Consider the following 25,791-nt stretch of genomic DNA (forward strand, 5'->3'; position numbering starts at 1 on the left):
GGACTCAAAATTTGTGCCTTTCTCCTACGAATTACGATGTATTTGGTATGTAATCCAGTAGATTTGTACCTGGCGCGGATGCAGATCGAAGTTTCGAACCTCTAGGATCAATAGTTGAGAAGTTATGGTCGCTTAAAGTTGAGCATATTTCCAGTTTCTAGACAGGTAAAAATGCTCAACTTTAAGCAACCATAACTCCTCAATTATTGATTCTAGAAGATCGAAACTTGGATCTGCATCCGCGCCGGGTACGAATCTACTGGATTACATACCAAATACATCATAATTCGTAGGAGAAAGGTACTAATTTTGAGTCCGGTAAATTAAAGTTTACACCTTATCTATTTTTCTCAGCTTGTTAAAATCTACTAATCAGTCTACTAAGTCTACTAATCAGCGGACTATTCATTGATTGTAAAAAGAACTACAAAATAGAGATGACAATCTTGTAAACGCAGCCTGTGAATGATCAAAAAATTCAATTTCTACCAGAATACAAGCAAGAAACGTGTGATTCTTTGATCAATAAGAAATAGTTGCGGTTCGTTAACGTTACTGTTGAAAATCGGCCATTTCATATGCAACAAACAAAGAATACTACGAATTATATAAAATTCTTAAATGAATAATTTCAATATTCGGCTAAAAAGATACAATTTTAAATTTCAATTAAAGAATTCTAGTTACAAGTCTCGTCAGAAGGATTTCAATGTGAATTTCCCCGTGAACAATTTTAATTCAGATACCGTTACTTATTATTCCCGTGAACAACTTCATGATTGACAGAACAATGCCACATACACATTCCTTCGTGTATCGAAATGAAACATCAAAACACTGTTTATAGTGTTACGTACCAGGTGAATAACAGAGGGTTTGTAAATATTTCAAGCACGGTCTCGTTGTGTAGCATAACGGATTACTTCCGGTTGCAGAGCTTCCGCCGCGTCGATGCAAAATACAGTTGATCCGAATGTCTGCGTAAACTCGGCGCGCGGCAGTTTACACGGGAAATAAAACTCGAAGAGAAAGCATCGCGTTATTCGGAAGTTTACGCGATGAAAATTAAATGTATCGCGCAAGGCACACTCTCTTACGGGGAGGCATCGAGAATTTTCAATTTGATAGATCGACAAGCGGAAACACGTAACACGTTTAGCCGGGAAGTTATGGTCGACGTAGACGAAACGACCTAACCAAATTTCCGTCATTATAGTTCGCGGGGAGAGGCTTTCACTTTGCCCTGGCTTCTGGTTAATTAATTAGCCTCTGATTATTATTTATGGTATAACCTGCCGCTACCACGTGGCCACGATTCCCATCTACGCCAGATCATCGGAAAATCGATCACTTCGTACCTGAATTTATTTAAACCAGCCTGTAATTAAAGAAGATAATTTGGAGTGGCTTGTAAAATCGTGTTAGCTTGCAATAGAGTGTCCGTGGCTCGAACGTGTGAATATTTCATCCACGAAAGAATGTTTAGCGACTTTAGAGCGATGACAACTTAACGAAGGTCAGCGACACTTTGATAAATGGTAAATTAAGTGGCGTGGACTTATGGCATCTAGCGGAGGCGAAACAGTGAACCTAGTGCAGGCCTTGGGCAACGTCGAAATAATTTCGCCGGAATTTTTACGATTGCGAAAACATCAAACGGCCGCGGCCGACAGCAGCGACGACGCCGCGCGTAGTTCTCATTGAAGTTGAGCAAACTGGTCCGCTCGCAAACAGATCGAGAACTCTCCGCGAAAGTTCGCAAGCGTTTATTCAAAAGTACGCGGAAATCCTTGACTCCCCGGCATTTATGGGAAAAAGATGGAAACTTGAAATGTCACCGGTTTGCCAGACGATAAAGTAGCCTCGAACGCTGGGAATTATTATTAATCCCGACGATCAACAAGCTCTAGGACAAATTGCGCAAAAAGGCACGATGTGTGTGAAATATGCAGAATATTTGTGCACGCAGGAGAAGAGCATTTTTGTTCGTTCTCGTTCATCAATTTAGTAGATTGAGCACACACCTTCGGCTACGAAATTCAGCTTGGAAAGTTTAGGAGCCATAAAGCTGTTGTTGTTCGCGTAAACTTTGCAGATACGAAACTGTAGCATGCTCACGTTAATGACTATGTTCTGCAGAATTCGTGGACAAACACCCCTAACGCGAAACGGTATCATAACTATTATCGTCGTGTGTGTACCTGGCTGAAAAATTAAATTATTCAGCAACAAGTGACTTCGTGAACCTCGAAAAATTAAAATGAAAAACCCCGCTGAGCGAAAATCAAATTATTAAGCAACAAGTGACTTAATATTTTCGAACGATCACAGAACCTCGAACAATGAAAATAAAATCGCAGAATTAAAACCGGATTGACCAGGGATAAACACCGAGGCAAAAACGACTGGATTGTCGAATTCGAAATCGAGATAAAAATCGCAGGCATTTCGGAAACGAGAATTCCAACTTCGGATTCGAAATAAAAACAGCAAGTAGATCGACGGCGAGCGAGAATTCCAACTTTTAGATTGAAATGAAATTTTCAAGTGGTCGGATTGAAACGGGAACTCGAAGTTTAACGGTCCGTCTGGCGAGCAGAGTGTAAAGAGCGAGAGGTCTGAGAAATAAATGCTAATATTTAGTTTCAATCGACGTGGAATTTTCGTATAAGCGGTTGCGGAGTTGAGTCGCGTTATTCTCGCCGTGAGCATGCGAAATAATTGTTGGGGTACCGGCGCTGCGCCGGAAGCCTATTAAAGATAGCGTGTTATCATTGATCGCTTATAATTCCAACGTTCTAGCCCGTGACCAGGTCCATTGTGCGGTTTAATCGAGAATCCGTGACTCGACGCGATTGCGATCGGCCACTGTCCAGGCTCGGCTTGTTCATCAACCCCGAAACTACCCCCTTAGCTCATGGTCCCGTCACCCCTGACAACGTCTTGCCAATGGGATTCATCGCTTGAAGTTCATTAGGCGTCTGTCCTGCAGCAAGGGACTAATACGATTATCATATTCTCAGAATGTTTACTAAATACAATAAAATAGATTTAACAGTGAACTGAGGAAGCGACATATGTTAATCGACATCAATTAATTAAATGCAGGAAGCATGGTACCAGTGCTGGTTTTACGATTTCATTATGGACAGCGGTGTAAATCAGAGAAGATTAAAATGGATGTTTATAACAGCGATCGCAATGTACAAGAGGATAAGAAATAGTGATAAACTAAATGGTGTTGTTTTTGTAGATTGACCCATTTTCCTGAATATGCAGGACCGATAAATTGAATGGATTTCATGGATTGCATTTGGTAGTTGACTTCAGCGGCAATAATTTGTAGAATAGCGCATCGGAAGAAGTAACTAAATCGCCCTGAGTTGGCGTTGGCCCAATCTCCTCGATTTAAAAGAAAGAGACACTGCAGTCAATGGTTTGGATGAAGTCGACATCCATTTTCAATCACAGCGATAGACAAAAGATATTGAAAGTTATAGTGCACTGGAGAGGATATTTTAAAAAATTATTGAACGATAAGAGAGTGTAAGAAGAAATTAAAATTTAATTGGATAGAAGTTTCATCGCTACGTCTGACTATAGCGCTGCTTGAATCACTAGCTCCTTTGTCTGACCATAGAGTCACGTATTCCATTATCTCTGTTGTGCTACTAGTTCGTGGTCTAATATTGACTAATTTTTAATTATGAATGGTCCGTTGAATCAAGAATGGATCACAATTTAAAAAAAAAAACATAAAACCGAAATACAGAGCGAAGAAAAATCGCCACGAACAAACTCCAGTCTGATCACATGAGAAATGGAACAAATTCCATGGTCTGGTCACGTGGAAACAGTTCGCAGGACGAGAGAAAAATATGATCACCTCGAAAGGTCGTCTTTATCAGAATTGCATGCAGCGTGTAGAATAAAAATGCACGTAAATGCGATGCAAAGTACCAAAGGAAATAGAAACACGACTGCGTGTCGGTTCCACAAGGTTTTCGCGATCCCACCGGCAATCTGGCAAAAATTCAGCCGCGAAAACGACTCCATCCCGGGGTCATCTTATTTGCATTAGAATGCATCTTGGCGTGCATTCAACAGCCGCACAGGCACGGAACGTAATCTCGCAGGAACGTGAGAGAGAGAGGGAGAGGGTAAAAGAGAGAGTTTTGGTAGAGAAGCCCGGACGACACATACACGAGCATTTTCAACGGAGGAGTTTATGGATGCACATGCACCAAGTGATGCGTGTGCATTGGGAGCCCCGAAGATAAGCCACGGAACTGCAAGCGAATACGGCCCACGTTTCCCTGACGTCGCGCCGCGATATAATCGCGTGTGCATGCACTCGCGCGAATGCACTTTCCTTTCCCCTCCTACCTATGCACTCTCTATCTCCCTTTCTCTCTCCTCCGGCAGGCGAGATAGCCTACGGCGGAATTTCCTGTCGCCGCGGTTTTGATTAACAAGGTATCACTGTTTGCACTGCACCGCTGAAAGCTGCGATATTGCCGCTCCTAATGATATGCCGCCCCTGCGACGTATTTCATTCCCATTTAATTACACACTTAGTTGCTAATTGGCTTTTTTCCCGTGAAAAAATGCACGCTTCTCGTTGCACGTGTTTAACATTTACATCGTACTACTACCTCGACCGCTCATGTATTTTTTCCACTGTGATCACTGCTTCACCGTTGCTATTTCTCTATGGTGCAACGACCGTCGGAGGACCTCACGTGGTGGTGCAATTTTTTATCCAAGCAATCTCTGCAATAGAACCAAAATTATCATAATTTATAACGGAAAGAACAAACTAAGAAGTAAAAAAGTACAGTAATAGAAGACAAATATTAATGAATGAAATCGTGAGCATGGCTCACTATGAATGAAATAGTGGAGAGGAAGAAAATGGCTCGAACAAGCAGTATTTCACTGAAGTACCTTGACAATAGAAACGCCTCATTGTCATTCTAGTCGTGCTACACATCTCGACCGAAGAATTACGTCGATCTGCATTCCCTTACGTATATGTTCGTTCGGAATGTGAATTCCAGTGAACAACACTTACTCTCACACCCCATTAACATAACTCAATTTCACCGTATGAACATTACAACGCAATCAGGTGATCGCACATTAATTTACACCCTCCTCTGTGTAAACTCCTATTTACGCCGACTCGTAAATCCTGACCAATGGTCTGCTAAATTTCCAAATGCATTCTGCTTGCAAAAACCATTAACGAATAATCGAGACGGACAACTGCTGTAACTCTACAAACTTGGGGATGAAAATGAAAGTTATCAGCTCACGAGGAGCCCAAAAACAATGAGAATCCTCATTTTATCAACGCGGTAATAAAAATTCTAATTCGTCTTAGTTTCAGTACACTGTCTCGCAGAAATGTAGATACATATGCTAAAAAAAAGGCTCCCAAATAAATTCTACAGCTCCATCTGTTCGGGTCGCAATCTCCTGACAGTAAAAAGATACTGTCTCCCCAGCCACGCGCAATTTAAATATAACTCGCCGCCGGTAATTTCCCTCGATTTCCCTCAATTTCCCGAAGACAGACGCCCTCGCGAAATCGTGTCTGCGTACGTCTTAGGGTTTCAACAAAATTGAAAGTCAGCCGACGTCTCCAGGGCGGCAGCAATTTCCTTAGCTGACGGGATTAATAATTCACGTCGGGATCACGTCTTCCCCGACACAAGATCCTCTCGCAGGATGCAACGTTCGCCCAGGCTCTCAGTCAAAGCTGTCTATAATGTATTGGCTGATAAGGCCGATGATCTTCTAGTGATGATGAAAAGGCACTCTTGATCTCCTCGGATCGCAACATACTGGTGAACAGAATGAACATGAGAACAGCTTGTGTTCAAAGGGAACAAGGATATAAGGGAAATACGAGGCCCAGAAAATTGGAATCTTCAGAGAAACATGGCTGAATTACGAGCTCCTTGGCCAAATGAAATTTCGTCTAATGGAATTTGCTGGAGAATTAAATCCCTGTGTCTACGCTACCAGTCCTTGGCAAGCGTTCAGTCAGACTGAGGACTGAGGAATAATCAAATCAGTCGAATGCTCGCCTCTTCTCAGAACATCATTTTCTGGGCGGAGGGAGCGGATAAACAACCTTTCAGAATGGTGCTGAGACATCAGTGACACCTGGTAGTAAATGATAAAATACAATTTTATCGCTACGAAATTAATTACAAATTTTCTCACCAACGTAATCCATTCCGTTCACTGTCCAGAAAATTGCAATTTGCAGAAAGAACCCGAGAAGGCTGAGATACCTCGAAACCAATTATAAAAATACAATTCCATCAAATATAATTTAATCCACGACGCTATTAAATTAATTACAAATTTTCTCCCCAACGTAATTCATCCCGTTCACCGTCCAGAAAATTGCAATTTGCAGAAAGAGTCCAAGAAGAGGCTAAGCCACCTGGAAGTAAACAAAATACGATTCCATCAAACATAATTTTATCCACGACGCTATTAATTAATTACAAATTTTCTCACCAACGTAATCCATCCTGTACACCGTCCAGAAGATTGCAATTTGCAGAAAGAATCCAAGGCTGAGACACCTCGAAACAAATTATAAAAATACAATTCCATCAAGTATAATTTAATCCACGACGCTACAAGTTAATTACATATTTTCTCACCAACGTAATCCATTCCGTTCACCGACCAAAAAATTGCAATTTGCAGAAAGAACCCAAGAAGAGGCTAAGCCACCTGGAACTTGGAACTAAATAAAATACAATTCCGTCAAACATAATTTAATCCACGACGCTATTAAATTAATTACAAATTTTTTCTCACCAACGTAATCCATCCTGTACACCGTCGAGAAGATTGCAATTTGCAGAAAAAATCCTAAATCCAAGTCCCGTCCACTTGCGGAGGTCACGCGCAATATATACCCCGACAAATGAAATTGGTGTGAAAGATACGGTGACCAGTGGATTAAATAAAATGGAGAAGGATGGGCGGAAGGTTAGGCGATGAACCGGAGGTATTTATCCATTAATAAAATTTAAAGGCGCGAAGAAACGAGAGAATTTCTCAATAAAGTGGAGGATCAAAAGATCTGCAGAGGGAAGATGATACGGGGCTGTGTACCGCATAGAAATATTTCACAGCGGAATTCCCTCGGGGAATCGTTTGACTGGAACAATAACGGTGGTCCGGATTGAAACCGCGAAATCCCGGTTAGACGGATCCAGCTGGCGAGTAGTAAATATATTAAATATTCAATAACGGTGTTTGGTTAGGCCGCGTTGTACATTGACAAGCGACGTTGGACAGGAGGGGTATTCGCGAACCGGACGACCCGGGGAATTACAATACACAGAGCTCTCCCTTTGCCGAGTTAATTTGACGCGAGATAAATTGATCGACTGCGACAACAGTTGCACACCTAGGCGAGACACGTTAGTTCGTATCATTCGCGAGATTGGCTAATGTACCGGGCTCGGGTACCAGAACACGTGCCTGTCGCTTTAGGATCGATCGAACCACTGTATTGGTACCGCAGAATTAATGAGTGGCCTGCCGATCAGACATTGCCTGCAGTTGTGTTTGGGAATATTCTAAAACTGCAGGGCCTAAATAATCGAATCAGGAAATTGAATCGCAGAGGGATTGAGTAGCAAACAGATCAGATGCCAGAGAGATTGAATATCGCAGACACTGTGAGCACTAAAGACATGCAGTGTCAGGATTAATTAAAAACTGATCTAGGTTCCAAGTTCTCGCATTACCTCCTTTCACACGAAACAACTTAGCCGTTTTTTAGAGGCTTATAACTCGGCACTGGAGGCACTCTACTTGCTTAAGCTCATTGGTAAGTGAATAAGAAAAAGTCCTACGCAGCTGAACAACTCTTGAAATTAATGTTCATACGCCCACAATCTCAAACGAATTTCTTAGGACCAACAAATTTTTACAGTAATTTCTGAGGGTCTAAAAATTCCACAGTTAATTCCTGTGTATCAACAGACATTATGAAAAAGTCTGCAAGTCTACAATTTTTTTAAATTAATTTTTTGGCGCGTCCACAAAAATATACAGGTGCATAATGCACAAAAATTGAGAATTCATTACCGAGCACTTCGAGCGACGAAACAGAGAATAAAACCAGCAATAAAACCAAATGACTATGAACAATCCCCAGCAATAAAAATACCGACCACGGACATAAATTCACGGCGAAACATTAACAATCACGGCTGGTAATCATGCGAGGGTAATTCGCAAGTGGTCGTAAAATAAAAACGCAATTCCAAGCATTATTCAATAGAGAAGTTCTGAATACTCGCAAGGGAATTCTGCCACTCTGTGAAAGAACTAAACCCAGAAAATCGACTAATGCTATCGCGATTAACTCAATCACGAAGCCAGTGTTTCCGCTGGTGAGCCCTCGCAACGGAGCACTCGAAATCGCAATTGATTGACTAATTACACAGTGTAAATTAATCGAGTGGAATCGACGCCACACGGAGAGACAGGCAGAGGAGCAAACGTAGGAAACGTTCCGAATTGAGCTGTCAAAGGATACTCTTGAAGGACTTTCGCGTTGAATTACGCCACCGGAGCTCGAAATAGTCACGGGGATTGGAAATTCGAGAATTCCGCGCACGTCTGCTCGAAAAGTTGCCGAATTGTACCGTGGGGGGTCGTGGACAACATTTTTGCCAACCGACATACCAAATCGCGAGTCTGCTCTTTGTCTGGAAAATTCCCGAACAAAGGCGAATTTCCCAAAAATTGCACCTGACACAATTAGTTTCACAAAAAAACTTAGAGTGACCGTCAAAAATGTTTTTGATCAATAATGTACTGTAACCTCGCCCTAAAGGATCGATACTTAATAATATTAAATATAAATATATTATATATAATGTATATTATATAGATTTATATTTAAAATAATTTGCATTATCTCACTGCTCAATAGTTTCATTTAAATTTCACTACCGTCGGATGCATTGCAATTTATTAGATATTAAATCATTGGGATTGTCTTCTAATTTCCAGAGAAACAAATAATTTGCTTCAACCCTTGCAATAGCGAATTTAAATTGCGGAATTTCTGCAATGAAGTCTCCATGTGGAAGATATAGAGTAAACGATGTTCGAGATTAAAAAGCTTTCCCCAAAGGGTCCCAGCGTGTTTGCAATTTGAATATCCGCTGAATTGATAGAATAGAGGCCGGGTTAACGTGGCGAAATGCATTTTTCTCAGCGGCGCGGCGTCGGCGTCGCGACGACGAAAATCATACGTCTGAAGCACACGACACGAAATTCCCATGCTATACTATACGGGGAAATTGCGTTCTCTGTTCCCCGTGGCGTGTACCAAAGAATTTTCTCTGATTTTTTTCAGGAACGGCTTCTATTGAGCGTGTTGCCGAGGCACGTAGCCATGGAGATGAAAGCCGACATCGCCGGCAAGCCGAAGGATACCATGTTTTACAAAATTTACATTCAAAGGCACGAGAACGTCAGGTGAGCATTTGCCGAATGAAAAATACAACACGGTGCTGATAGCACACACATCTCCCATTTCGGAAAAAAGGTGTCGGAAGACAAAGCAGTCACACCGGAGACTCGGTTGAAGCGTACCGTGAACCAAAGAACATTCCACTAATTTTTCCCACGTTGCACACCATTTTTTACTGGATAAATAGCGGATGGAAAATCCTCCCCTAGCGGATACAAATTCGTATCATTCGTTTCAGGCGTTGCGAACAGGAAATAGGAAATATTAGAAAACATCTAACAAGATTCTTAGTCCGTAATAAATAGTATATCAATGCTGTGCAAAATAAAAATTATTACAAGAAAAGTAGTCCAAGCATTGTGACATTAAATAAAAAATATTAGAATTGATTTTCGATTTTGAAAAAAGGTCTACGACCCCATGAAAAATAAATTCCTGATGTTATAGAAAATATTTCCTGTCCATACATAATACAGGGTTGATTAAAAATGAATATTGCAAAGGGGTGATCGGAGATAGACATATTAAGGGGTGAATGAAATCGAATATTACCCAGGGGTGGGAAGAAGATTAAGGGATCTCATGGAACCGATGTAGAATTAATCGAGCAAACATCTTTTACGGGACAAATTATGCAAGATGAGGATCGAGTGGCGACGAACGGTGATTAAAGGGAGGTCGGAATAATTACGAGAAACAGCAAGGATCCTATGTAGGAGACATATGGGACTGCATAATGCATCCGACGCGATGAACGCGTCCATCATCCGTTGAAGTAACACCCGTTCTGCCACTCGCGCCTCGTTAAGGCACCCGACACCAGCTAACGAATTCCAATTAACACCGTGTCACTTAATTAAAACCCGCCGGACTCGGAAGATTCCAGCGTAGAATCTGTTTTACAGCATCCTGTTCGCGGACATCTGCGGATTCACGTCTCTGTCCGACCAATGCACCGCCGAGGAGGTCGTCAGACTGTTGAACAAACTGTTCGTGTGGTGAGTTACACTATTCCATAGCAAACAATCACCGACTGAATCCGAGCATATGTAATTACTGCTGCCTGGCAAGCTTTGGCCATTCTTTCAGCAATTAAATAAAGTGGTGCATTGTAGAACTTCTATTCGTTCACTGTTGCGATGAGATTTTAAAAAAAATTCTACGTTGAAGATCAAGCATCGAAAAAATTCTGGAAAATGTACAAGAGCGCAGCGAAGAGAAATAAAATGATTGATGAGATGGGGAATTGATAGATTAAAATTGTGGTGATTTTGATAATGCAGGTTCGACACGCTGGCGGCCGAGCACCACTGCCTACGAATCAAATTGCTAGGGGACTGCTACTACTGCGTTTCAGGACTTCCGGAACCGAGACCTGATCACGCTCGGTGTTGTGTGGAAATGGGTTTGGACATGATTAGCGCAATCACGTGAGTTTCTGTCGAGCTGACTTAACGTTATACCCTCAGCTTTCACGACTTTCCGTGACCCTCATGCCCCTATGCTTATCGACAACCTGTATTCGGGTCAATCTCGAAGAACTGGAACTAATGAACTCTGCAAGCTCTTTGATACCGCCGAAAAAGAACAACCAAGAAACCTGCACCATTAAAAACATACGCTCCAGACAATATTACATTCACCGAAAAATGTTATTGTTCAATTTATCATTTGTTGCAAAAGTTACAAAACATATACAATGTCCAGTTGCTCCGAGAAGCTCTGACAACGTTAACTGCATTTGCAAAAAATTGAAAGGCGAAGAATAAATGATCCAGGAATCTTCAAATAGAAGCAGGTGTCACCTAATTTATCATTCATGCGAATAGAGATCGCGCGGTTCCCTAGGGACATACTCGACACCTACTTCGACAATGTTTTTACTCTCCGAGGAAATCATCCGTTTGACCTAAGCGACTCGTTTTTTTAGCGTCGCAGGCCGCAACGAGAAGGCTAAGAGAACAGTTGTCTCAAGAGTCCGCAGTTTACTTTGACTGGTTTACTTTGTTTCCGGCTCTTAGGACAGTTGCTTCGACCCACTATAGCATAGCATCCCCCTCTCACGCCTCGATCTATTAGCAGCGAGCAGAGTCGCCAGATGAAGGGAAGAAGTTACCCTCTCTCTGCCAGTACGACAGAGACGGAACGCGTCACGTGACCGGCTCCGAAACGTGGGGGAATAACGTCGTAGAGGGGGAACGGTAGAGTGGGGACACAAGTCTTAATCTGGCGACTCCGGCGGCGGAAACAAACTAAAAAGGAAAGTCGACAGTGATTGCTAACGATGATGCTGGGGCTGTTTCTTTGTTTCGCCTTTCCGTGCCTTGGCCTTTCACGTCGGTTGCAATAATAGCCCTGGTTACAGCAGCATGAATCACCGTTATCACAGGAATTACACCCTCATTTTTTTCGAGCCATCCTCCGTTGAAAAATTCCGATAATGTTCGTCGTTGCAACGAAAGATAAACCTTGATTCCAAAAATTGATGGAGGTCGTAAATAAATCGTTGTGTAGTTGTTCATGCTCTTTCTGAAACCAGAAATATATATAACATTAATCTCTGACACACAATTGGAGCATATATGTTAAAATTATTAAACGATTCAGAATTGTTTCTAGAAAGTTTTAAGGTAATTTGCAACATGTTCGCAGGCTGTACCGAGAGGTGGGGGCCGTGAACGTGAACATGAGGGTCGGCATTCACACCGGCAGGGTTCATTGTGGTGTGCTCGGCTTGCGAAAATGGCAGTTCGACGTCTGGAGCAACGACGTCACTCTCGCGAACTATATGGAGAGCGGCGGAGTACCTGGGTGAGTAATTCGATATTTGCTCGTCACGAACGATATTCTGTATCACCTAACAGGTAACATGATTTTTCTTTGCCTTCGTTAATCACCTAACAACCCTTGGGAACACAGTGGCGCGTTAATCATGCATAAATATTGAATTACCGTATCGCTCCTGGGGAAACAAAAGCACGTTACAAAATGGCACCAACGGTGCAACATTGCAAGCGTATACATATTCTAGCACGGGAGCGAGGAAGAGATGATATTATTCCCACTTGAATTTCGAATGGATCCCGGAGTCTGAGAATTTCGCTTTCCTTTGCTTTCCCAAGGTACCTGTAGCCAGTAAGCTGAGCAAAATTCGATGGAAATTACTAGCAGTGGATATGGAAATAATTCCACTACTGTTTCATATTTTCTATTACAGTTATTTTCTGTCAGGTTGCATTTTGTTCTATCGACAAAGTTGTGTGAGAATAAATTGATTAAATGATTGAGAAATTCATGACTGAAAATTTTCTACCTGAATTGCAACAAACTGGGGTGAAATAGAAATTTATTTTCTTTCTTAGTATGCTCAATAGATTAAAAATAATACAATAGCATTTTTAAATCCGCTGTCTAATAATAAGCGAATTAAAAATGAGGTAAAACTGATAAAATAATTCTGAGATGTGGAAAATAGAAAACAGCGTAATCCGAGCCCATGAAAATAAATACCCAGTTTGAAACGAGATAAGCGCAACAGTTTAATCCCCTGATGAATTGAAGGAGTAATTAAAGTGGTAATTAAGGAACACTCCTGGTCCCCAATTAATTGTTCCAGGCGTGTGCACATCACGAAAGAGACACTCGACTGTCTCGGCGGTTATTACGAGGTGGAGGAGGGCCACGGCGGCGAGAGGAATGCTTACCTCAAAGAGAACAATATCAAAACGTACCTAATCGTCCCGGGGGACTCGTTTAAGGGCAACGTACCCTCCACAGGGCTGCGAAAGGGCTTGCCCGCGAACGGGAACGTGTCCAAGGAGATGAGAATGATGGGACACGGATCGCAGCACGGCAAACAAACGAAGTAAGGGAGAGAGAAGGAGAGAAAAGAAAACCTTTTGTACTCGAAGGAAATCGATTTTATCGTGAGAGCCGATCGCGTTCCATTAACCGGTGCAGCCGCCAAAAAATTTTAAAAAATATCCCCGATGGGTTGGATAGAAGCAATTAAAAATATTTCCTAAGCTGATTGGAAACCAGAGCCTTCGAAAAATAATGTTAAAAAAATCCCAATTAATTCTCCGATCAATTAAAAACTATGTTATTGGAAATTCTATTTTTTTTTTCAGCAATTAATGGGGAGGTACATAATTATTGGCAAATACGGAGGCTCTTGTAGAATAACGTTATGAACAATTCTAGGGATTATAAATTGTTGCAGAGGCGTAAAAAAATTAGTTGAGGGCGTGAGGGTGGTTTTCGATGATTGATGAGATTTCCAGTATCATTTTCGACCAGTTCCCGATATCGATTCTCGATTACCCGACAGGCTAGGCTTCGGAGAGACTAACGAGCCGAAGAAGGACCCTGAAGACGAGGTGAACGAGTACCTGATGAGGGCGATAGACGCCAGGAGCATAGATCAACTAAGGGCGGAATACTGCACCCCATTTATTCTAACGTTCCGACGGCCGGAAGTTGAGGAAAAGGTACCCTAAATCATCCCCCAATCATCCCCCAGCGACAAATACCAAGAATTCCGACGGTGCCTCGTTAAAAAGTTCCCCTGTTAGTCTCACTTTCACGATGGAGCGAGAACTTTCCGATAAATGTTCATGCATAATAATTGCTCGCTACGTCTTGCAACTTGTCGAACTTTCATCCCGGTTCTTTATCTTCTGAAATCATTTTCAATACAGAAACTTATTTGGTCAACTATCGTCAAACAGATATCGTTATTTTATAGAACAGATTCTACCAGTTGCAATAAATAATTTGCAGTGACACTTTCATGATTTGTGTTCCAGTATTCTCGTGAACGGGACAGAATGCTATCAGCCTACTTTGTCTGCTCTGGTTTTGTCTTCTTGGTGGTGGTGATCGCCATAGCAATCACTCTGAACGGGTAAACAATCAAATTAAACCAATTAAAATGAAGCCATAGAAATTGAGAAATTCATACTGGCAAAGTTCAACCATTTTTTAAATCATATACGCTAATGGATAGTGTCTGATGATTTTTTCAGGAGCGTATATTTCTACACGTGTATAGGAGTGAGTACTATGCTGATTGCCCTGATCAATGGGATCCTATTGGCGGAGAAAAACCAGGTAAGTCGTCGCGTTAGTTCATTCTCAATCCAGATAACATGAGGGACTGATAAGGACAAGTTGTACGCCGATACAACCTCGTTTGAACAATTTCCAAGTAGACTGGATCGATGGCCAACACTCTTTGGAATCTTGCCATTTCCTCTTAACCTTGAATACGTGGCTAGATTCCAGGTCAGTGGTGAAGTCATCGATTCGGCTATTATACAATGAGCAGTACGAGTCTGCCCCTTTGTGTAACAGGAATCGCGGATCATTGATCCCAGAACTTGATCCAACCATTTCAACAAATCCTTTCGATGAAACTCTACCACAAAATTGATTTAACAAACCTCGAATCATAAATATTCTCTTAAATTGTTTCAAATTATATTTGCAAAAATTATTCTTGAATGAGAAGAATAAACTGTAGGCGGTGAATAATTATTTGCAGACTGTACAATTTTTTCAAAAATATTTTCCAGAGAGTACCAAAACGCCTGAGAAACTTAGCAGTGCACATTTTTGAAAACAGAGGGGTTTCACAGGCCCTGGCCACCTGCGTCGTGTTCCTAACTTTCTTTACTTCCTTAAGTCCATTGGTAAGTGAACAAGAAAAATTCCTACTTAATTAATTTCTTGGCACGTCCACAAAAAATGTACAAGTGCACAGTGCACCTCCGATAAAACTGCAACATTAATCGCACAGTATCTGTTGCGTTCCAAAGAATCAAAAAGGTATTCCCAATCAATTAGACACAACAGCTATTGAGATAGCGACATTAATAGCGTAAAATCACCTGGTAACATCGTGGGCACAATCAATCACTACTATCGATAAAATCCGCAGAATAGAAGAGAGCCTCTTCCTGATTAATGAAATCCCAAGAGTGACGATCGCTTGATACTAGCTACGATAGATCGCACTTCGGTGGAAATACAAACTTGATTGATCTATCCCTCTATCTATATGTTCTCTCTTATCTAGCTGACATTGGAGGGAGTGCGAGTGTGCAGCAATGGCACTTCCTACATGGAATGGCCAGAGAATTCCAGCGTGACGTTCCGCAGCATCGAAAACCCCAATGACGTATGCTACTATACTGTCTTCGCTGACGTAAGTGGGCTGAAACGTTCTGTACCAATTTCGGACCCCATTTTGAAAATCACCCTGAACTTATTCCTAAAATGTCCCTTAACAGACACCATACAAAAGTATAAAAATACATTTTCCAATTTGGTGGCCATTCTCTAAAAAATTACGTCGAGATAAAAGCTACCGTGAATCTTAAAAATGCCCAGCAAAGCATGAAATTGATCTTCCCCGGGGAAGATCAGTGGGTAACCCGAGAAATCCCGAAAATTGAGAGCTCCTCGAGCAACGAGAAATAGGATTAAGCATTTCCCGTGGAACTTGAAAGGGGAAGCGAAGGGGAGAAGACGTACAAAGGGTAAACGAATTTTCCAGCTTTTCCCGGTGCTAGTGATGCTGGTGATGATAACCTGCGCAGTCTACCAAATCCTCACGTCGGTGTTCAAAGTGGCGATACTGAGCCTAGTGGTCGTCTGCTATCTGGGTATCAGTATATACGAGGCTCTGCACGAGCAAGACGTCGAACTGACTGGGAGATGGCTCGCAGGCGTTCTAGTGGTTTTCTTTATGGCCTGTCTGGTAGCTCACTCGCAGCACACCGAGGCTACGTACAGGTGAAATATACGGGAGCTTCGGCTAATATGTCTCGGAACCGCTATTCAATTTGCGAAACCGATAAACCCCTGCAAAATGTAGATGCAAAATAATAAAGCACAGCACAACATGAAACAAAAAATAAGATCAATTACAAAATGATTCCGATGATTTTACATTATTTAAAGTAACTGTACAATGAATTAAATAACTGCGGGGGTACGTTTTAAATTACCTGAACGTGTTGATTATCCCGGAATTTTTCGAGTAATGGATACGAAGGAAATTTTTCTGATTGAGCGCAGACTGGATTTTCTGTGGAAGCTGCAGGCCACGGAGGAGAAAGAAGAAATGGAACACCTCAAGGCCTACAACCAGAAGCTCTTGGCAAACATACTTCCCGAGCACGTGGCCGCTCACTTCATGTCCACTGTCAATTCAGACGTGAGTGCCAAAAAACTTTCAACTACTCCAAACACACCAATTGAATCCGAGGTTGTGCTGGTGCCTTCTGTTTGAGTTAATTCAATCCCGCGAGCCAGAATAATTTTTCACTCCTCTGGAGAGCTCGCGAAACTTCCCAACCCGATGTCGAAACGTCACCTTCATTTATAGCTCACTGTAAAAATTGTTCGACACTATTACTACAACATAAAAATTGCAATACTTTTACCGTATAGCTTCCAGCAAATATAATTAAATATACCTCACGATTAAAATTATAAAAAATGGCGTACAGTATTTTTAAAAGTTGTACAAATTAGAGGTTGATCGGAAAAAGTTTTCAAGCGAAGAGTAAACGTTTCGGGTTGAAAATTCTGTTGCAGGAGCTGTACCACGAGCAGTGTGACTTCGTCTGCATAATGTTCGCCTCGATACCTAACTTCTGCGAGTTTTACGTGGAGCTTGAGGCGAACAACGAGGGCGTCGAGTGTCTCCGGCTTCTGAACGAGATCATCGCTGATTTCGACGAGCTTCTGGCCGAGGAAGAGTACAAGTACATCGAGAAGATCAAGAGTACTGGTGCCACCTACATGGCAGCATCCGGTGAGCGAAATTTTCCTCTACATTTCTGAGCTACCCTTCGGAACCACGAATTTTTCCTACTTTCCTTTTTCCACCTGAAGACCATGCTTGATAAAAATGAGACTGTATCAGATGAAAAATGTCTAGAGACAGTACAGAAGTTTGTTTTCCGACAAATCCCTAGTTTCGGAGCAGTGTTTGTGATGGTGGCAATCGGTATCTAGCGAGAAGTGGAGGAACGAACGCTTGAAGTGTATTTATGGCGGCTAGGAATTTTCACGCGAGTGTGTTCCTCCTTTTCCACAGGTCTGACGAGGAGCACCTGCGACATGAAAGATTACAAGCACGTGACCGCGATGGCAGACTACGCGCTCAGGATACGCGAACAGCTGGCCTATGTTAATAAAGAGAGCTTCAACAACTTCCGGTTGCGCGTGGGCATCAATATTGGACCGGTAACGTCAATCACACCCATTCTGACCGGCTATAGTCTAAGCGAACCCCCAGTGAACCCGTATTTGTCTACGCTACACCACCGCTGAATTAGATAAATAACGTTCTCGCCATTTCCAAAACATTTCAACAAAAAGCATTCGCAGTTTAGGACTTAGAACGCCATTTTAGGGGCCACCAGGTGGGACAGGTAACGAACGACGGTGTCGAAAACAAGCTCACGGTAGAATAGATCAGAAACGCTCCAGCCAATCGGGACCTAAGCACCCAATAACTTTGAGACCCAATCAGGTGACAGGTAAACGGTACGCCCTCGACAGGTGTGCAGCCGCCAGGTGTTTGCTCGATCACTATAGCCTGCTTAGCTGGTGATTCATTGGCTGAACTCGAGACGCGGAGTGCACGCCCATTTTGTGTGAGAATGAGATCTCTCAGTTCTGAAACAATTTAAGACTTATTAAAACATATACAAAATATATAAATATGCAGAAACTTTTTTACCAACATCGGTTCACGATTAAAAATGTAGAAACGAATCCTGCAGTGATTTGAATGCCCAATCTCCCAAAGAGGAAGCTCCTAGGAAGTTTTTGTGTCCAAGGAAAAATTGAACTTCCAATTGTTTGACGCAGGTGGTGGCAGGTGTGATAGGCGCCAGAAAGCCGCAGTACGACATTTGGGGTAACGCAGTGAACGTGGCCTCGAGAATGGAATCTACAGGCATCCTGGACGGGATTCAGGTCACCCAGGAGGTCCGAGACATCCTAATGGCGAAAGGATATCCGCTGACCTGTCGTGGCACCATTCAGGTCAAAGGCAAGGGCAGCATGGTCACATACTTCCTCGACGGTCCGCGACAAACCAGCAAACCAGGCGAGAACCTTGATCACAAGGTGAACAACAACAGCAACATTGAAGCTGTGACAGCATCCAACAGCGTGGATGTTTGAGGAATTTTATTGGGAATGGTTGGAGTCCTAGATATTTTGCCATAAGCGGCGGAAATTATCAAATTGCCCGAGAGGCGCTGAAAAGAAATGTTCAGGAGGGATGTTTTAATAATTCTGAAAGTATAGGGTGTTTTTGACAATGCAGAATGGAATTTTCGAATATGACTGGTCATATTTTTGAGAGGAAATATTGAAGAACCTGGGAGCAGGACGTTCTATCTGCTTTTCGAAGTATAAAATCAAATGGATGTTAGAGTTTAAAAATAATACTGCTACCGAGCGAGTAATATTTTCTCAAGGATTTCTTTTAGCGAACAATTACGAGCCTAAGAGAACTATATTTATTATACAGCAAGAATATTCCATGTTCGACGGGGTCACGCACGTAAAACCTAGACGATTCGACTCTCATACAGATTTTAATATTAACAATTACGAGAAAGTAGTTAACGATATGAAAAGAAACTTGAGAATTTTATGAATCAATGTTCCTCGTTACTATCGAATCTAAAGTCTATATAAACGTGTTAAGTTGTTGCACATGAAGCTGTAAATTATATCAATATGCACGATCAATAACAATTTTTACGAAATTCTTCGCTGTTGTTTTCTCATTGAGTGAGTTTCACCACACCAAGAATAATGGTATGTACCTTCATGTGGGACAATTTAATTAAAATTCGAAACCCCCCCAAGCAGAGATTATTTCCGATCAATTCCGGATGCATGCGTCTGAAAGGAAGTTTCTCGGATAGTTGTGAAATATCTGGAAAGGCTGATAAGAAAGCTGAATCGACGAAAGGAGAAAATATTGGAGCGCGCGCGGAAGAACGAGCGATATTTCTCGCATCTCGAATCGAATTCCTGGAATACAATCACAGTGTGCCGTCCCTGCGAATGATTCAGTCGATCTCGAAACGTGCGATTCCATAAACGTGAACAAGACTAAACCGGTAGAAAAATCATTTCCTGAGAATTAACATGAAACTCCGCGCGAGAAAAACGAAACTCTACGTTGTACTTAAATGAAAATTTCTGTTCATTTCCATTCAGACATAGTCAGCGTGGCAAGTACTATTTCTAGTCAGTAACGAGAATCACTATAGCGAGAGAAGCTCGACACAACGAAACAAGATTCACAATTTTCGTTCTCTGTTCAGTTACTTATATCCCGCTAAATAAATTGATCGAACGGGACCACGGCAATATAAGCAAACTTGTAATTAGAAGAGAGAATGAAACGAAAGTCTAGCGAATATATGTATAATTCTTAAACATAACCTCCTTCGTTGATTGTCCAAAGATTGTCTTACGAAGATCTAACATTGCATTCTCTTCGCCTACTATCTAAAGTAGAAAATAATTCCCTGAAAAATGGAGGACTTCTGAGACTGGAGACACTTAGTAGTGGGGGTAGGTCACAAACAAATAGTGGAAGCACAAGAATTTTTCAAAGTACAGTGAAGATTCGCAATGAACTTACAGCAAAAATGATTCTGAATCCTCGATTACTGAATTCGCGTTTGAATATTAAGTCTGACTGAGCACAAGCTAACTATAATTCTGCTATCAATTTAATAGGAAATAGGAAACTAATTCTGTCGACTTCATTTCTCATGCTTTCTATCAACCTATTTAATTTGAAATTTTCCTGCAAGATACTTGAAGGTTTCATGCCGGTCTATCGAATAAATACAAGAATTTGCAAAACTACACGGTACCGGTTAAATTGAAATCGCAGTTCTCCGATGGAATATTAAATTTCGTATTGAGTTTGAGATGTAGAGTCAGCTCGGAAGACCTCTCTGACGGTGGAAGCAAATTTGAATATCCGAGAGTCGCTATAATATGTATCCGACGATGGATATATACATATATGCAATTATGCAGCGGGTATCTGTATACTTGGTGTGTATAGTGAACGGGATCTGCGGGCCCGTATCAGGAATCATGTTACCGAAGCACGAAGCGATACACTTAAATACATATTATCGCCAGCATGCGCGCGTGCATACTGTAAATATTTCTATATGTAAGCGTTTTATCTCAACTAACAAATCTATGTACATATAACATCAATGTCTGATATAGTCCAAACAAGAGCGAGACTTACGCGAGAAAACCATCGTGTGTCGGAGCACGGTAAAACAAATCACAATTAATTGAACAAAGAAGAAGATGAAACCAATGAAACACTCGAACACACGCACGATAGCAAACAATATTTAATAGAAACCATCGCAATAAATCCTACACGCACGCCGAACGCAACAAACACCGCCATATAGTCCCCAAAGCTACGTACAGTACAGCGTATTTACAGCCTGAACACTATGCTGAGATATTGTGCAAGATTTCACGCGTATGCGTGACCAATGTATGTATCTATCACATAACAATGATGAGGTAGCGGAGCACTGAGGCAGTTATATTGGCGGGAATGTACCAAAACAATCTGTTCCGGACAAACAGACTCCTGGACGTGTCCTACGAGTTACAGAATATACACAAATACACGTGTTATACATTAATTTTTCACAGTCAAATCATAACAGAGCAGGTTTAACATGGAACAGAACCGACAGCCACATTTACAGGTTCTGTTCCATGCTAAACCTGCTCTGTCTCTCTCTTTATACTGACAGAGATCAGCCGGTATATCCACAAATAAGCACAGTAAACACGTTCGCATGAACATCAACAATATTCACACGACACCGCGAAGGTGAAAACCAAATGATTACTCCGTAACAGGTTGGGTGACGCATCAGAAAAATTCAGTCGCAACGGGAAATAATTCAGCAATAAAATCAAAATAACACGACGATATAAATATGCACATAGAAATATCAAGGCAAATGTTTGGCGTGCACAAATATAAATAATTCTGCGCCAACACGGAAACGTTTTTTCATACATACGTAGTTGGATCGATACAAGTTAGCCAAATAAATCAACGATGCGGTCTCTGTTTATTCAAAAATACGAAATATCGATGGCCAAAGGGAGAATTGAATATTTTTACTGAATTACGAACGCGAAACGTAACTCTAACTTGAAAATGAAATACAAGACTGTTTTACCGGGCTCCGGGAACGAGTTTCGAGCGACCTACACGCATTACAGAGTTACGAATCTATATACATATGTATATAATTGTACAATACTGTGACCAATCACTATTCAATGAATTGCAATTAGTCAACCAGTCAATTGTCCTGTCTAATCGATACCGCGGATCGAATTAAATGTTATCTCTCGCGACGAATGGAAATAAACCAAAAAAATAATACTGTTACAAAAGTATTTTGATGTTACTGGCAGGTCCAGACATGTAGATGTGTTACATTCGACGTGATATAAAAACGGGCCATTTAATTAGGGCGAGTCGATCATGTAATATCGTGGCTGCTTCGATACACCGATTAATGAACAGTTTCATCAAATCAAAATATACTAATCCAGTTGAATATGCTAATTATTCATTTATTTATTCGACTGAACACCTGTCAGTGGAATAATCGACTGCGCTGCTTTACATGATTTACGTCAATTTTTCTATACGCATATTAATGTTACGATTACTACAAGTTGTATTATTTTCAATGATATATATTTAACTTGACGAACTATTTTCACATTGAAAACAGTGGAACTATTTTAATTTTGAGAATATATATAGAATGCATCGAAGCATCTGTGATAATTGAAAAACTACTCGATCGTCCCGAATGGAGAAAAAATGTCATATCAAAATAATCGTGCAATGTATAAGCCTAAACAAGTGTTAGCTTCCTAGCGATAATTATTTAAATGAATTCCGACCGATATAGATGTTGTCATGCAAATGGCTGTCTATATCAGCGCGGGAATTTACAAATCTCGTCAATTCGTGGACGACAGGTCTCACAAACGATCATTTCTCGTGCAATTTCGATGGCCTAACGAATATTCGATTGCACTGAAACCACGGTCATCTGTATCGACAGTTATGTCTGCGCAATGTGATTTATCAAGAATACAAAATAAATTTCTATCGAAAGACTGTTCTTCCATTTTCTCTTTCCTCGTCCTTTTTCTTTTTAGACGACAGTGTATTGCCGCAAGCACAAATTCTTTTAAATGCAAAACAATGGAACATCAATTTCCACCCTCGCGCGCAAATTCAAACGCAACCTACCAAGAGGTCGCTGCCATGAACCTAAACCCGGTCTTCAGGTCGGCTAGGTTGGCAGTGTTGGCGCACAGTAAAATCTTAAGTCTGTGGTTGGCACCACTGGCAATAGCGAATAGTCGATAACTGTATCACTCGAGTAAACACGTGGTTTACTCGCTGTCCCTTCCGGAGAGTGTTTTGGCGCAATTCTTCAGATCCAATGCTGATTACTCGTTGAAGAGGTGATCCACGACGCGACCGTGTGTCTTCGCTTACTGGAACTTTGATCTGAGAATATTCATCAGACACGATTCACCTGAACGTGGGTCAACGGCACAAGAAACGCCGGGAAAGCGGTAATACCACTTTATTACATACATGTTTCAATTGTCGTGTTGCAACTATCTGAAACTGGTTCTTCGGTTATCAATTGGAGCATTTAAAAATCGTGACCTCTCTCGCGTCACTTATTTACTAAAACACTGGACCAGTCTCGGTCAGCCTCGTTCGGCAACTAGTATTTTAGTAATAGACTTTATGAATTAAAGATTATTATTCTTTGCCTAGCATGAATGAATACTACTCAAAAATTTATACAATAATTAAATAACTCAAAGCACCCGTGATCTGTCAATCTTTTTATTGATAACTGCTACGTTAACACAAGCGTGTCTCGTGATTGCGTCAGAACGATTAGAGACCTGTGATGCAAAAGAAGTAAATCCGCAGTCTATCGCAGACTCTATCTCGTGACTACGTCAAAAACAATTTTAAAAAGTACTAATCAGAATTAATAATTATTTGCGCGTATGTAATTGTCTTTCGTTCCCGTTGCAAATGTCGCAACACCCCCCACCCTCCCGTTGGATAATCTACCCGAAAATATTTTCAGAGTTCAGTATCTCTTATCGAAAATAATTACGCGGAAATATGAACTCTACACTAAATTTCGGACATATCTAGAAACCCGAAAATATTGATAATAAAAAAAAGACGACTGCGGTTGCACCGCAAACAGCTTGATATTAATCGCGGATACAATTATTGCACTGTAGAAATGAAAGAAATGTAACAATCACGCGGGTATTATTGTATAATACTATACAATTGTCGCGCGGCCGTCACGTGTTTGCGCCACACTCTACATTGAGAAAGACGTGCTCAGGCTTGCTGAGGCACGCTAAAATATAGTAATTCAAGATAATATTATATTACAGAGAAGAACGGGGATTTAGACGATGCCATGTCGTTCCATTCACGTGTGCACCGTTCGGCCTTATCCTAGCTGCGCTACTCGCGTTTGGCATGACAGGTAATTAGTTTTTTAAACAGGTAAACTTTTTGGCTCTGTCAGCCTCGCAAACATTTAATAATTGCATAATTGTGTCAATGCAATTTTGCAATTTTCATCCTTTTGCAAATAAAGTATTCTTAAGCAAGTTTTCGTAAAAAAGATCAAATCGGATGTAAATGAATTGTTAAGAAATTCAAAATTTTATTTATTACAAAGGCATGAAATTGATTTACAAAAGGGTAAATTTGGAGTGCAAAATCCATAACAAATTAATTCAGATTCGAGGCATAAAAATGTCGTTGAAAATTTCGATTATTGGCACAAGGGTTAAAGACGCGATAACGAACGTGGCAAGGCGGCGGCAAGTATGTAATAACATCGTTTTATCTACAGTTGCAGCTGATCTGAAAGTGGAATTACATCTATGCAAGACCGTTTGACGCAATCATGGAACACAGCTCGCCTTATCTCCCATGCAACGAGCACGCAAACACGAGCCCGACTCGAAGAATATGGAAGAAGTATTTCAAATGGGTCCGCGAGATTTCGGTCGAGCCAACCATGTGGCTGTTCATGATGGCGTACATGATCACCTCGGTGGTGGAGCAGGCGTTTTTCGTGCACAAATCCTGCCGCGTCGATCACGGATACTCGGAGGAGGTCTGCTCGAATCTGAACGACAACGAGACCATAAAATCCGCGGTGCAGGTACACACTATCGCACCCAACAAATCCTATACTAACCGCTCTCCCGTTCTTATGGGCGTCTCTCATAGAAACTTTCGAAAATGATCGGACAGAGTTAACGAAGGGGATAATAATTAGCAAATAATAGCAAGACGATGTTTGCTTAAGATAAGCGAAACGGGAGTAGTCGAGACAGTAAGCTAGCAAGGAAGATTAGAAGACCAAGTATGCCTCCACCTGTAACTGAATTTTCCATTCGGAAATATTTCACGATCGATCTTCTATGGGAAACTAACAAGATCCGAATTCGCTGAATTTATTTCAGGTGACCGTTTCCGAGTTCCATCAATGGAACAATATTGCGGGGCATGTGGTGCCGATAATCCTAGCGATGTTCTTTGGCAACTGGAGCGACAGACGAGGCCGTAAATTATTATTGATCATGGGACTCGTTGGGAAGTTCATCTACTCGTTCATGATTGTTATCAATTCGTTGATGGACACGTGGAACCTAAACACCGTGGTGTGGTCCGCGAGCTTACCAATGGGGATGCTAGGGGGTGACGTTGCCATCTTTGGCAGCTGCTTCGCCTACCTATCCGACATCTCGTCCGTAAAGCAGAGGACTATGAGGATCATGTTACTGGACGTTGTGTACCTCAGCACTATGCCAACTGGTACCACTTTTGAACAATTAACTCTAGTCCTTACATTATATCTTATTTACAGTAAAGTCGCCATCTAAGCTGATCCAAATAATGAAAAATAAACAAGTTTTCAAGGGGAAGGGGAAGTGACTTAGAACGTTCACCTCTTTAGCGCTTAGATGGCGACTATAATGTACTTCGAATGTTTTTCATTCGCGATCATTGAATTAATTGCAGGAGTGGCTCTGGGATCCTATCTGTACACGCACGT

The 25,791-nt window shown here is 41.4% G+C and overlaps 2 protein-coding genes across 5 annotated transcripts in view; one reads left to right on the forward strand and one right to left on the reverse strand.

The window, feature by feature from the left end:
- Positions 1 to 25,791, forward strand: part of LOC143218856 (adenylate cyclase type 6) — a 78,522-nt gene that overhangs the window by 51,091 nt on the left and 1,640 nt on the right. Inside the window, exons 7-21 of one of the 2 annotated variants that reach the window (XM_076444379.1) lie at positions 9,413 to 9,534; positions 10,421 to 10,527; positions 10,813 to 10,959; positions 12,182 to 12,340; positions 13,146 to 13,394; positions 13,860 to 14,019; positions 14,338 to 14,435; positions 14,557 to 14,641; positions 15,106 to 15,222; positions 15,609 to 15,737; positions 16,089 to 16,327; positions 16,613 to 16,751; positions 17,135 to 17,354; positions 17,640 to 17,788; positions 18,419 to 22,780. In XM_076444379.1, the coding sequence (XP_076300494.1) occupies positions 9,413 to 9,534; positions 10,421 to 10,527; positions 10,813 to 10,959; positions 12,182 to 12,340; positions 13,146 to 13,394; positions 13,860 to 14,019; positions 14,338 to 14,435; positions 14,557 to 14,641; positions 15,106 to 15,222; positions 15,609 to 15,737; positions 16,089 to 16,327; positions 16,613 to 16,751; positions 17,135 to 17,354; positions 17,640 to 17,788; positions 18,419 to 18,736 (2,438 nt within the window). In that variant the 3' untranslated portion in view covers positions 18,737 to 22,780. Of the gene's footprint in view, positions 1 to 9,412; positions 9,535 to 10,420; positions 10,528 to 10,812; positions 10,960 to 12,181; positions 12,341 to 13,145; positions 13,395 to 13,859; positions 14,020 to 14,337; positions 14,436 to 14,556; positions 14,642 to 15,105; positions 15,223 to 15,608; positions 15,738 to 16,088; positions 16,328 to 16,612; positions 16,752 to 17,134; positions 17,355 to 17,639; positions 17,789 to 18,418; positions 22,781 to 25,791 lie in introns of those variants that run through there. The other variant, XM_076444380.1, reaches the window with a different exon arrangement.
- LOC143218864 (uncharacterized) lies at positions 300 to 18,598 on the reverse strand. 3 transcript variants are annotated; one of them, XM_076444398.1, is made up of 8 exons: positions 18,292 to 18,598; positions 18,009 to 18,223; positions 6,847 to 12,058; positions 6,687 to 6,759; positions 6,538 to 6,605; positions 6,376 to 6,460; positions 6,235 to 6,305; positions 300 to 4,773 (listed from the first exon to the last, which is right to left on the reverse strand). In XM_076444398.1, the coding sequence occupies exons 3-8, from the start codon at positions 6,857 to 6,859 to the stop codon at positions 4,739 to 4,741; spliced, it is 345 nt and encodes a 114-aa protein (XP_076300513.1). In that variant the 5' UTR covers positions 6,860 to 12,058; positions 18,009 to 18,223; positions 18,292 to 18,598; the 3' UTR covers positions 300 to 4,738. The 3 variants fall into 3 exon arrangements, 1 of the variants encoding a protein (XP_076300513.1); XR_013011183.1 differs by having other exon boundaries at positions 4,759 to 4,773; positions 6,235 to 6,460; positions 6,538 to 6,772; XR_013011182.1 differs by lacking the exons at positions 300 to 4,773; positions 6,235 to 6,305; positions 6,376 to 6,460 and having other exon boundaries at positions 6,555 to 6,605; positions 6,687 to 6,772.

The sequence above is a fragment of the Lasioglossum baleicum genome, chromosome 20 (genome assembly GCF_051020765.1).
Source record: "Lasioglossum baleicum chromosome 20, iyLasBale1, whole genome shotgun sequence".
Classification (NCBI taxonomy): domain Eukaryota; kingdom Metazoa; phylum Arthropoda; class Insecta; order Hymenoptera; family Halictidae; genus Lasioglossum; species Lasioglossum baleicum.